The 13,414-nt window shown below is 29.3% G+C and overlaps 2 protein-coding genes across 4 annotated transcripts in view; both read right to left on the bottom strand.

Moving 5' to 3' along the window:
- LOC145329777 (trypsin-3-like) overlaps window positions 1-13,414 on the bottom strand; it is a 179,035-nt gene that overhangs the window by 90,314 nt on the left and 75,307 nt on the right. The window lies entirely within an intron of this gene.
- Window positions 1-13,414, bottom strand: part of LOC145329776 (uncharacterized) — a 167,547-nt gene that overhangs the window by 78,828 nt on the left and 75,305 nt on the right. Inside the window, exons 6-7 of one of the 3 annotated variants that reach the window (XM_080174166.1) lie at window positions 10,257-10,354; window positions 4,542-4,643 (exon numbers count right to left, since the gene is read on the bottom strand). The exons of the other annotated variants lie outside the window; for them this stretch is intronic. Of the exons in view, the coding sequence (XP_080030292.1) occupies window positions 4,542-4,643; window positions 10,257-10,354 (200 nt within the window). The remainder of the gene's footprint in view (window positions 1-4,541; window positions 4,644-10,256; window positions 10,355-13,414) is intronic. 3 annotated transcript variants of the gene reach the window in all.

Raw genomic sequence — 13,414 nt, 5'->3', positions numbered from 1 at the left:
TTTGGATAGATAGCTAGATAGATATTTTCTGGATTTTTGTCCTGGCTACAGGTACATCTACACTCCTAGGATAGATAGATACATAGAAATATAGATGATAGATAGATAGATATTTGGATAGATAGCTAGATAGATATTTTCTGGATTTTTGTCCTGGCTACAGGTACATCTACACTCCTAGGATAGATAGATACATAGAAATATAGATGATAGATAGATAGATATTTGGATAGATAGCTAGATAGATATTTTCTGGATTTTTGTCCTGGCTACAGGTACATCTACACTCCTAGGATAGATAGATACATAGAAATATAGATGATAGATAGATAGATATTTGGATAGATAGCTAGATAGATATTTTCTGGATTTTTGTCCTGGCTACAGGTACATCTACACTCCTAGGATAGATAGATACATAGAAATATAGATGATAGATAGATAGATATTTGGATAGATAGCTAGATAGATATTTTCTGGATTTTTGTCCTGGCTACAGGTACATCTACACTCCTAGGATAGATAGATACATAGAAATATAGATGATAGATAGATAGATATTTGGATAGATAGCTAGATAGATATTTTCTGGATTTTTGTCCTGGCTACAGGTACATCTACACTCCTAGGATAGATAGATACATAGAAATATAGATGATAGATAGATAGATATTTGGATAGATAGCTAGATAGATATTTTCTGGATTTTTGTCCTGGCTACAGGTACATCTACACTCCTAGGATAGATAGATACATAGAAATATAGATGATAGATAGATAGATATTTGGATAGATAGCTAGATAGATATTTTCTGGATTTTTGTCCTGGCTACAGGTACATCTACACTCCTAGGATAGATACATACATAGAAATATAGATGATAGATAGATATTTGGATAGATAGCTATATAGATATTTTATGGATTTTTTGTCCTTGCTACAGGTACATCTACACTCCTAGGATAGATAGATACATAGAAATATAGATGATAGATAGATATTTGGATAGATAGATAGATAGATATTTTCTGGATTTTTGTCCTGGCTACAGGTACATCTACACTCCTAGGATAGATAGATACATAGAAATATAGATAATAGATAGATATTTGGATAGATAGCTAGATAGATATTTTCTGGATTTTTGTCCTGGCTACAGGTACATCTACACTCCTAGGATAGATAGATACATAGAAATATAGATAATAGATAGATATTTGGATAGATAGCTAGATAGATATTTTCTGGATTTTTGTCCTGGCTACAGGTACATCTACACTCCTAGGATAGATAGATACATAGAAATATAGATAATAGATAGATATTTGGATAGATAGCTAGATAGATATTTTCTGGATTTTTGTCCTGGCTACAGGTACATCTACACTCCTAGGATAGATAGATACATAGAAATATAGATAATAGATAGATATTTGGATAGATAGATAGATAGATATTTTCTGGATTTTTGTCCTGGCTACAGGTACATCTACACTCCTAGGATAGATAGATACATAGAAATATAGATAATAGATAGATATTTGGATAGATAGCTAGATAGATATTTTCTGGATTTTTGTCCTGGCTACAGGTACATCTACACTCCTAGGATAGATAGATACATAGAAATATAGATAATAGATAGATATTTGGATAGATAGCTAGATAGATATTTTCTGGATTTTTGTCCTTGCTACAGGTACATCTACACTCCTAGGATAGATAGATACATAGAAATATAGATAATAGATAGATATTTGGATAGATAGCTAGATAGATATTTTTCTGGATTTTTGTCCTGGCTACAGGTACATCTACACTCCTAGGATAGATAGATACATAGAAATATAGATAATAGATAGATATTTGGATAGATAGATATTTTCTGGATTTTTGTCCTTGCTACAGGTACATCTACACTCCTAGGATAGATAGATACATGAAAATATAGATGATAGATAGATATTTGGATAGATAGCTAGATAGATATTTTCTGGATTTTTGTCCTTGCTACAGGTACATCTACACTCCTAGGATAGATAGATACATAGAAATATATTTAGATGATAGATAGATATTTGGATAGATAGCTAAATAGATATTTTCTGGATTTTTGTACAGGTACATCTACAGGTACATCTAAACTCCTAGGATAAATAGATACATATCAATATAGATGATAGATAGATATTTAAATAGATAATAAGATAGATTTTCCCCTTACTTCAAGTACATCTCTGTACACTCTTTACAGCTTTACAAAGTGTCTAAAAAATCAGCCATGTGACGTTAAAAAATGAGGGATGAAATGAAACCCCTAAAAAGAGATGGACAATCCCCCATTTTTATGACGTCACAGGGCTGATTTTTTTCAGACACTATGTAAAGATTCATCATATGAAAGATAAATAGGTAGTTACAATAAAAATAAAAAAATCATTTGTTCGGCAATTTTCAAATTTTCATCTGAATTTACTTAGAACAAGGATGACAACATCCATAAAAGCGAAGCACTGAAACGGTAGGACAAACGAACATTAACACTTGTATAGTGTTAGAACTTAATTAGCATAATATAAATTTATAAGAGTCAAAGTAAAATTGTAAGTAAATTTGTTGTAAAACTGCTTGATACAGGATAATTTTTATGGACATACTTACATTTTTAGGGCTTGATTATAGAGTTGCTTCGCTTATTACATTATACTTTGTTGTCCCAGGAATCAATATACAAAAAATCAGATCAATCCGATGATTTGATCACATAAAAATTTGTTGTTAAAAAAGTAAAAAAATCAACATGTTTAAAATGGACGTACGGACATTTTGGTAATGATTATAGAGTTGCTACGCTTTTTAAATCGTACCTAACTACTAAAGGAATCACCATGCAAAATTTGAAATCGATAGTACAATTCTAACATGCCTAAATTAACGGAAAAAGCTATCCGTTACGGACGTACGGACGGACCGACCCTAATTATAGAAAAGCTTCGCTTTTTAAAAGTAGACTGAAATTGTAAATGATGTAAAAGTTCGAAGCTGGCTAAAACTATTTTACTTTCTTACCATAACTATTTGAAATTCAGCACAGTTTTGGCGAAAATTACAGAATAAATCAAAATTTTGAACATTTTACAGAGATCTGTCCAGATATTATAATAGATATACAGATTCAAAGATGGATAACTTAAGATTATTTATGATTGTACATTTTATATCAGCGGAAAGCTGTTTATAATACGATGCGAGAAATATCTATTAATATATCTTTTGAAAATTAAATGGTTTAAAAGAACAAGAAGAAAGATTAAAAATGTACATTTTATAAAAATAGATGGAAGGATTATTTAAAAACTGATGGATTGTATAGATAGATTATATAAAATTAGATGAATTGACATACTAAATATACATAAAATATACAAATCTGCATGAATACTGCTGATATGTTAAAAATTGTCAGCCTATCAAAACTCTAAATTCAATTTGTCACCAATTTTCATAAAGGTTGTGTTAATACTTTACAGTGAACAAAGCTGATATTTAAAACTCTGTTAGATTGTATTTTAGTCTAAAATATTATGAAAATTTTGAAAAGAGGTATATTTCATTTGACTCTTTCTGTATATTTGTCAAAAAACACTAAACCAATAAAGTTTTCTTTTTAGGGAGTCTTCAATAATATTTCAAATTCTATTTGGGAGGGAAGGTAATCCCAGAAAATATGATTCCCCAGTTCGCCCCAAAGACTGGTATACCCAACAAATTTTATGTTAAAAAAATAGTTTTAGCTCTTTTTATCATTAATCTACTTCGATGTAGAAATTTTACAAAAAAAATGCATCAACTTACATATAATATGTGAGAATTTGTTAAATAAAATCAGGTCGAAAATGACAGAAAATGATTTGGACAAGACAGCCATTATTCAATCTTATTTTTTATTTCTCTTCTTTACATTTATGCTAAAAATATTCATCTTAGTTTTATGCAATTTTTCAATATTGGGTACACCTTTGGAATATTATGCTTGTATCTTATTATTCCAGGCGTCAATACACAAATCCAAATATTTGCTTTTTTAAGATATATTTACCAGCGTCGACAGCCCGCATTAGGGATATCAACCTTTTATAATTTTCAAAACTCAACTGGAAGTCTGCCAATCCGTCTTTAAAACAAACAAAAGGGTTTAAATTTGGAGCTTAGCCGCGCCTGCCGATCCCTTTAATTTACTTAAATTGACGCCATATTGGAGAAATCACACATGATTATAATTTCAAACTAACACAAGGTCAATAAAGTCAATAAGCAGCAAAGATTTTAAAATATAAATAATATAAGAATAAAAATGTTTAATAAAAAAACATAAAGTTTGATGTATAAAGAAAACATAGTCGAATACAATAAACTATAGCTAGATATAAATACTAAAAAAATAACAAACCATGTAAGATAAAATACTTTCAAGTTTTGACATCCTGACGGACGTACGAACATATCCTAGTTATAGGGTAGCTACGCTACTTACAATTACCTCTTCTTCAAAAATCTGTTCAGGGGAGCAGTCCATAGCAGAAAGTTGACAGGAACAACGACATGGACCTTTGTGGTGCTCCAGCTCTATAGACCTGCATACCTGAGTAGATAGATAGATAAATAGTTATACAAGTAGATAGATAGCTAGTTAGATGGTAGATAGATAGATTGATACAGATAGAAAGTTGACAGGAACAGCGACTTGGACCTTTGTGGTGCTCCAGCTCTATAGACCTGCATACCTGAGTAGAAAGATAGATAAATAGTTAGGCAGGTAGATTGATAGCTAATAAGATGGTAGATAGATAGATAGATACAGATAGAAAGTTGACAGGAACAACGACATGGACCTTTGTGGTGCTCCAGCTCTATAGACCTGCATACCTGAGTAGATAGATAGATAAATAGTTAGGAAGGTAGATAGATAGCTAATAAGATGGTAGATAGATAGATTAATACAGATAGAAAGTTGGCAGGAACAACGACATGGACCTTTGTGGTGCTCCAGCTCTATAGACCTGCATACCTGAGTAGATAGATAGATAAATAGTTATACAGGTAGATAAATAGATACAGATAGAAAGTTGACAGGAACAACGACTTGGACCTTTGTGGTGCTCGAGCTCTATAGACCTGCATACCTGGCTAGATAGATAGTTAGGCAGAATGATAGATAGATAGAAACATAAAGTTTACAACAAAGTTTAATCTTATAGACATGTATACATAGATGGAAGGCAGCTAGATAGATATGTAGGTCCTGGGATGGTTTTAGGCTCCCTCAGATACTAGTATGTACATTATGTAGGTAGATTTTTTTTTTGATGTCTTTTAAAAGTCCAATCAAAAAATATATTCAAAAAATTGAGAATATCTACATATTTAAATTCTTTTTCTGGCCAATCTCAATATTTTATTTTACAAAAACAAATGTAAAGAATTCTTTGATGAAATTCTTTTAAATTCAAATTGAAACACATCTTTAAAAGAACTCTTTAATTTTATCGAAAAATATTTCAACATTTCAAGAGAAAATCCACAAAGAAATTTGTTATCTTATCTTTTAACCATGATATTTTTTAGTGGTTTACTTTCATTCTTTGGGGTTAGGACCTTGAAAGTGAAATATTGGCCATGTGAAGGTTTTAGGCTATTTAAGGTTAAAGAGTCTTGACACTGCTAGTATGGACTAAGCAAACAAGATTAAATGGAAGTATCGAAAGTTTTAAAGCCAACAGATAAGAAATCATGATTATAAAACAATGGGTAACATTATAATTTACAGTCCAATGTCCCCGCTCTCCCTATAGATTTAAAAGATTTATGTTACAAATCAGCTGATCAGTACCTCATAACAGCCAAAAATATCACATTGACAGACAGAGTGGGATATACAGGAGCTTCGCTTCTAAAAAACTACCTGACAGAGACTAGGTCAACCTTGACTGATGGCTAAACACTTTTGACATTAATTATGATAATTCAAGGTTGAGGTATAAATGGATCAGATATTCAAGGCAAAATATTTTTTATTTATTTTGTCACCTAATATAAAGAAATATAAATAGTTGGATAAAACATTCTTTTTATGACTTTTGTCTGTAGGTCTAGATAACTATATTAGAGTTGGGCTCGATATAATTATCTCGCTATTGCCTAGGTTTATTCAATGTTTTATTTACTTTTTTTTTGGTTATCTGAATTCTGACTATTAACCCTTTCTTTCTTTAAACTATTAAAGGATCTTAATATTTCTTATTTCAAATTATCGTCCTAAAAGGGTTAAAATGTTTAGTTAACAGTTAAATTTTAGTTCAATATCTGACCCCATTACGCACACATCGCTAGTATCAAATTATTTTAAAACTAAGTTTTCTTTTATTTACTATATTATAAATTTAAATTTTCTGTTTTATGGATAGAAATTTAATACTTCAATATAATTTAATCAGCAGCATGAAATAAAAAAAAAATGAATTTATTCTTCATACAGTAAAATAATGGGTCTTATCGTTCTGGTCAATGGGAATTTATTACGGATTATTGGAGCACTATGAGTTTTAAACATTTATCGCTTGGAAAACTTGAGCTCATATATAGACATTTATTTCCTATATAGATCTGTCATGGATCTTGATGCAATAAAGTAGGCTGTTTTGTAAATGTTAAAAATTGGAAGATTTCATTAAACAAAAGTTCCCGCAAATATAAGTATTAAATAACCTAATTCTTAAATTTTATTAACGTACAAGAATAAATAGCCACTGCTTCTAAAATTCATTTAGTATTAAAAATGTAATATATGTTTAATTATAGATGTATAATTCAGACAACTACCTGCCCCAAGTGTTTTTCATCTGATATAATATTGCCACTGAAAGGACTCGGTTGTGTTTATATTTCCGACGCTATAAGTTGATTTCAAAGACCCAATACAAAATCAGGATAGATAGATAGATATGTATTTCAACATAAACATACAAAATGATAATAACATTTATTTGGTCCCTATTCCGAGGGAAAAGTTACCTATACTTCATACTACCTCTATTATTTTACATCAAAAAAACCCTTTAAAAATTTATTTTGTTAAACTCTATGTAAAGCCATAGTAAAAGTAAAACTTACATACATGTTTGACAGTCAGGGTCAATTATAGAGTTGCTTCACATCTACAAAAACAAGCTATTAGACCGGCTTTTCAACAAACTGTAAGAATGATTTGATTTATCCATAACCCAATAATAAGTGTATGTATACCTATCTTATTAAGTAATAATTTTGCATTAATGTTGTTTGTGTATAGTATTTGTTTATATGTGTATAGGAGTGTGTGTTTGTGTGTGTGTGTGTGTGTGTGTGTGTATGTGTGTGTGTGTGTGTATGTGTGTATGTGTGTGTGGTTGTGTGTTTAATATATTATATGTGTAACCATGTCAAGTATTTCTATGAAATAGTAAAAAAATTAGCCAAAGAAACCTACTCGGGAATTTTTCAGGGATAAGACAATGGACGATATATTGCCTAATTATGTTAAACAAATCAACTATTTTGTTGATTAGAATTATTGGTGAAAAGGTTCGGACACAGCTATTTTTTTCAAACATTAAGATTTAATAAAAGTCCACGAAGTTTAAAGCCAATGAATAAGAGATTGTGGTAATAAGTATATTTACAGGTCATATATATTTTTAGAATTAAATCTTAGAAATTTTAAACTAAAATAAATGATTTTTCGCTATAATATGTCTATTAATTATTGTTTGTATTGTATAAACGTATAGGGAACAAATATGATGGTTATTTATAAAAACAGCAAAATAATATTTGCCAACTTGTTATGTATAAAAATTATAAAATTTTAAATGAAACCCAACTTTTCATTTTCAAACTTTAAAATTTCAAATCTATATCTTCATGTGCAAAATAACATTTTTTACAAAAAGTTTTCTTGCTCTGGTCATAAAGAGACTGATCCTATTCCTATTCCACCATACCCAACCTAACCTAAAATAATCATCTTCTTTTCTTTAAAAAGATTGGGTGAATTTTTTTATACATTGTGTGTATGTTTATGTTAAAGAAATGATGGTTTTCTTGGCTTGTTTCTTCAATACAAAGCATGAATAAGGGAGGTTATACAAAACTATCAATATCTATCATTTAATTTAAACATTAAAATCTTTAGAAATATTTTGGACAAAAATAAAAAATCTGTTAGCAATTTAGTTTCAATTGACTTCGTAGGTTTAAGCAGCTTAACATAAGTAAAACATTTGACCTACGAAGTAAAATTTCTTACATATATGGATGTGTGATTTTACTTAGCCTAACCAACATAGACTGATTAAAAAGTAATATTTTTTATTGGCTTATTTAATAGACAAAAATGTATCTTGCAGTTTTAATAACTAAGGCTTAAAGTTTTTTATACCATGTCTTATAGTTGTCTTAAAGTAAACAAAAGTAAAGACATACATTACATACTTTTTCATGATTCATCCTTCCAAAATCTTTCATAATAAAGATATCACAAATGTAATTAATTTTTTGTTGCTTTTGTATCACTGCTTTTATTCTGCAGTCAATGAATGTATGTAGATGTAAATATACAATATACCCATGTATATGATATATAATAATATATTTATTTATAGATACTTCATAATCATATCACTTGAGAAAAGGTAGGATATATTGCTGTTTATTTAAATTTACCCTAGTCTTAATAACCATCACAAGACATATATAAAGCTCTTCTCAAAAGAATATAACTAGTGGTTACCAAGACTTCATACTTCTGACAGATAGCCTTACTTTTATTTTTGAAGAAAAAATAACTTTGTAAAAAGTTGAAATTTAAACAAAATTTAGGAATTTAGGATTCTCAGCTATACTAAAAACCATGTATAGCACCATTGTACAGATAATTTTCTACGAATAACAAAATAAAAACATAAAATAATACCATTTTGTTAACCCGGACCTAGGCTCGGGTTTTAATCATATAAGTTTTCTTTTAATATCTGCGGAAAGCTGTCTATAATACGGTGCGATAAATAATTATTCGTTATTTTCTTTTTTTGAGAAATTAGTGACGAAAAGACGTAAAAATAATATTTTTATCTTATCTATAAAGTAGTAAAGCTTTTCTAACTATCAATTTGCCTTAAAATAATTTTTATTTAAATGAAGATTATTTTTTTCGGAAGAGTGGATTATCAGTTTTTAAGTTTGAAGGATATTATCGGAATTGGTATTAACTCAATAATACCAACATCTGAATCAAATCATATTTTTATTTAACTTAAGGTGTAATTTTATTTATTACGTTCTCTTTTAAAAATATCATCAGACAGAAACACATGCTGAAAGACATCCTCTTACTTTCAATATTATCATTTTGAAAGATTTGTCTGTTTTGCGAGAAACCCGTTAAAATTATGATAATTTTTGCCAAAATTGTAAAGATTTGGCAAACCAGAAGGATACACACACATCCCAAACATACAAACAATAAACCTACAGACAAACAAACTAACAGACAAAGCAAGACAGATTAACAAACAAAAAGACAGACATACAAACATACAGACAGACAAATTTACATACATACAGACAAACATACATACAGACATACAAACAAACATACATGCAGACAAGTGTACATTACAGACAGGAAAACATACACACGGATAGACAAACAAACATTCACACATACAAACAAACACATAGACAAACATACATACAAACAATAACCCAACGGATAAACAGATAGACAAATTAACATACATCCAGCCATACATACAACCTAATTACATAAAGACAAACAAACATACGTACATACAGACAGTAAATATACACACGTACAAACAAACTTATATACAGACAGACAGAAATAAATTTAAAAAGACAAAATAATATACAGATAGAACAAGTCTATATTGGCAAACTAACAAACAGACAAACAAACAAACAACCCAACAAACAGACTGACTAGTATGACACTGTAGCTTCTCTTTGGTCCTGAGAAAGTTTATATTATTTTAGGGAAAGGGTAGCACAACCCTTCTAGAAAAAAATAAACCTCTTTTTTTTTCTTTTTAAAACTAAAATCAAAAGTAGGGTTAGGGGTCTTCTTTCCCCCTTCTACATCAAGAGCCCCTAGAGTCCTCTAGAAGCATATCCGCTAGCATTTATATATATTATTTACCTGTGTTCCGTTTAAACTATAGAGCACAACTTCATGGGTCACCAGTTTGGGTTTCTTCTTACTATGACATGTATACCCACTCTTCTCCAAGCATACACCTAGATACATAGATAGATAGATGGATAGATAGACAGATAGATAGATAGATAGAAAGACAGACAGATAGATAGATGGTTATAGATGGAGGGATATACAGATAGATAATAACTTTGGATTTCTTCTCCAATATACACCTAGGTACACAATTAGATAGATTAATAAAAAGATGGACAATAAAAAAGTTATTAGATAGACAGTTAGAGATGGAAAAATAGAAGGATAGAACAACAATATATATGGTCTAACTAGTTAATGGTGTGTTTTCATCCAATAATTTTTCATATATACCCTTATTATTGAAAAGGATTTTCTTTAAGAAATATAATTTAAAGATTTTAATGAGAATGACTTTATAACCTAAATAAAATAAAAGTATAAATTGGTAATTATTCCTTAAATTTAGACATAAATGCACCATGAAAAATTACTGTAATTATTTAAGGCATGTAATTTTAAAATGTAATTACATACTTTCAATGCAGAATTTAAAGTTCTTCCTCCATGTTTTAACAGGTAAAGACTATAAGACAATAATAGTAATGGATAGATTAACTATTTACATACAGGGGTGAACATTTAGAGTTAAATAAATAAATAGATGATAATAAATGAATAGATATGTATAGATTATAGGTAGATAGATATATAGATACGTAAGGCTTTATAAATGGGTAGAAAGATGAAAAATATATAGATGGATTGACACATAAACTGAAATAAAGTAAAGAGTATGCAGTAATGTATTGCATAGGTGAACATCAACATAAAATCTTTTCAATATCCATCATAGTTAGATAAAACGCCTCCTTCTCAATAAACATCATTATAAATATTACAATTGTGTAAAAAGGAATGTTAGGTTATTTTAAAATTATTTTTTTTTGAGTGTAGGCATTGCCCTACTCCCAAAAACACTTTTTTATATATCTGTCAAATTTGAGTCAGATAAAAGATTGATCTATTACGCATATCTCGTCGTACTGCCTAATGACTTTCTAGCGAATACGCCCCTAGAGGCATCTAGGGGCAGTGTGGGAGATACCCTCCACCTAAATAGTTAAAAAACCTTCCCTGGACCAATAAGAAGATTTGTTATAAAGGAGAACCATAACGGTTCAGCGGTTAGCGAGATCCTTTGCTACAGACAAAAAAAGCTTACTACTTTATATAATAGGATTGTTTGTCTAATACACTAAATTATCATTCCTAAACCTCGTTCCAGTTTTTAACTATTAATGCTATTTGTATTAGTTTTCATCAAGTATAATATAAGTTCTACATTTAGCAGAATATAAATTAATTTGAATTGTATTTAAATAGTGTCCCACTTTTCAAGGGGTTCTCATTTTAAGGTGGCCCAAATTTTTAAGGGGGTCCTTATTCAATGAAAGGAAACTACAACAATTTGTGCATATATATTATGAATATAAACTATATTCAAACTCACTCATGGGTGAAAAATACACCATTTAACCCTTTTTTACGTTCCCTTACTAACGCAAAAAAAAGTTTTAAAATGTATGTAGATTAGCTACTCTATCGATCATCGATACATTTTTAACTACCACCTGTACGTTCGTCACTCCATAAAATACTGTGAACTCAAAACAGCAAATTATGGTGTGCACTCTATAAAACGTAAAAAAATAATGAACAGAGCTCATTATCATTTAAATATTACATTTACTGAAAGTAACACAAGTATTTCTCTGTTTTATCATACTATAGTTTGTTGTTTTTTGACTTTTGTTAATTATATATATTTAACTTTTCTTATTTGATTGTGAGCAGTTTATCTAGTTTTTTATCTTCATAAATCTTTAGTTGCATACCAGCCGACATACTAACAAACAAACTTTAGCATTAGAATAGCTGTAATAATCTTTAAGCTGTTTTGATAAAATATCCAACTTTATTTCTGCCACTATGTACACAAGTAGGTAAATTATGCGAATATGTCCGAAGTTTTTTCTTCATATTTTCCCTAGTTATTATTTTCCTCAATCTCTTTTTCACTTTTCCTCTCAGTATTCTAGTTTACTAGGTGATATATCTTTGGAAAACCCCCGATCAAACATGTAAAAAGATATAGTAATACAAATCTAACCTTAAAATTGTCTAACTACGCCCTAACTTTTATTGTTAGGGGGATTATACCACTCCCTTACTCACCTTTTACAGCTTCTTTTTTCTCTTTTTTAACATTACGTACTTTTTTCTGTAAGTATCATATTATGAAACTTAAAAACATTGTTTAATATTCATAACACAATTAAAAAGTTTTGTTTTGATATGATAAAGCAATCATATAAATGTAATATACAATTTTTTTTGTAAAGGAACAGATCAACAAAAACTAAAAAAGTAGTACCATTCAAATACAACAAGATTTGAGTATTCCTGTTAAAAGTGTGTGATAGTTTATGGGCCACTTGAAAATCTGAAATTTTAAGAGTGAAGCTAGTAAAAGTGCCGGCACAGATTATGACGTTAAAAAAAATTACCAATGAGAGGCCAGTATACACTGTAATTTACCAACGGTAAAATTTATAGTGGCCTCTCATTAGTTATTTTTTTTGACGTCATAATCTGTGCCGCCACTTTTACTAGCTTCTTTATGAGTAACTTTTTTTCAGTCCTAGGCAAAACAGAAAATTTCATATAAGTTTGTTTAGTTTCTGTAGTTTTTATTTCAACATCCTTATGATAAGTTTCAGCATAATTGGTTACATTTTTTTTATAAATTTATGTAAAATATTTATGGTCTTATACCTGTATTTTTAAAGACAAATGAATAGAAAATGAACACTAAAATCAAAATATATATTCATGTCTTAGAATAATGTAGTCAAATTAAGAATAGGTTGAAAAACATTCTAACTTTAAAATACAATAACTTTGCTAACAAAAAAAAAACATAAAATGAATTATAAAGTTTGTATGTCAATGAATTTGCGGTTAAAAGCCTAAATATTTACATCTCATGGTTTCCAAATTTTAACATGAATAAAACTTTCACTTTCTAGGCAGAATCTCATTAAATTACGAAAATGAAAATC

This window comes from Acartia tonsa, chromosome 10 (assembly GCF_053477335.1).
Source record: "Acartia tonsa isolate MP-2025a chromosome 10, ASM5347733v1, whole genome shotgun sequence".
Lineage (NCBI taxonomy): Eukaryota > Metazoa > Arthropoda > Copepoda > Calanoida > Acartiidae > Acartia > Acartia tonsa.
Note: the sequence above shows the minus strand (reverse complement) of the source record. Positions and strands in the feature narration are given on the sequence as shown.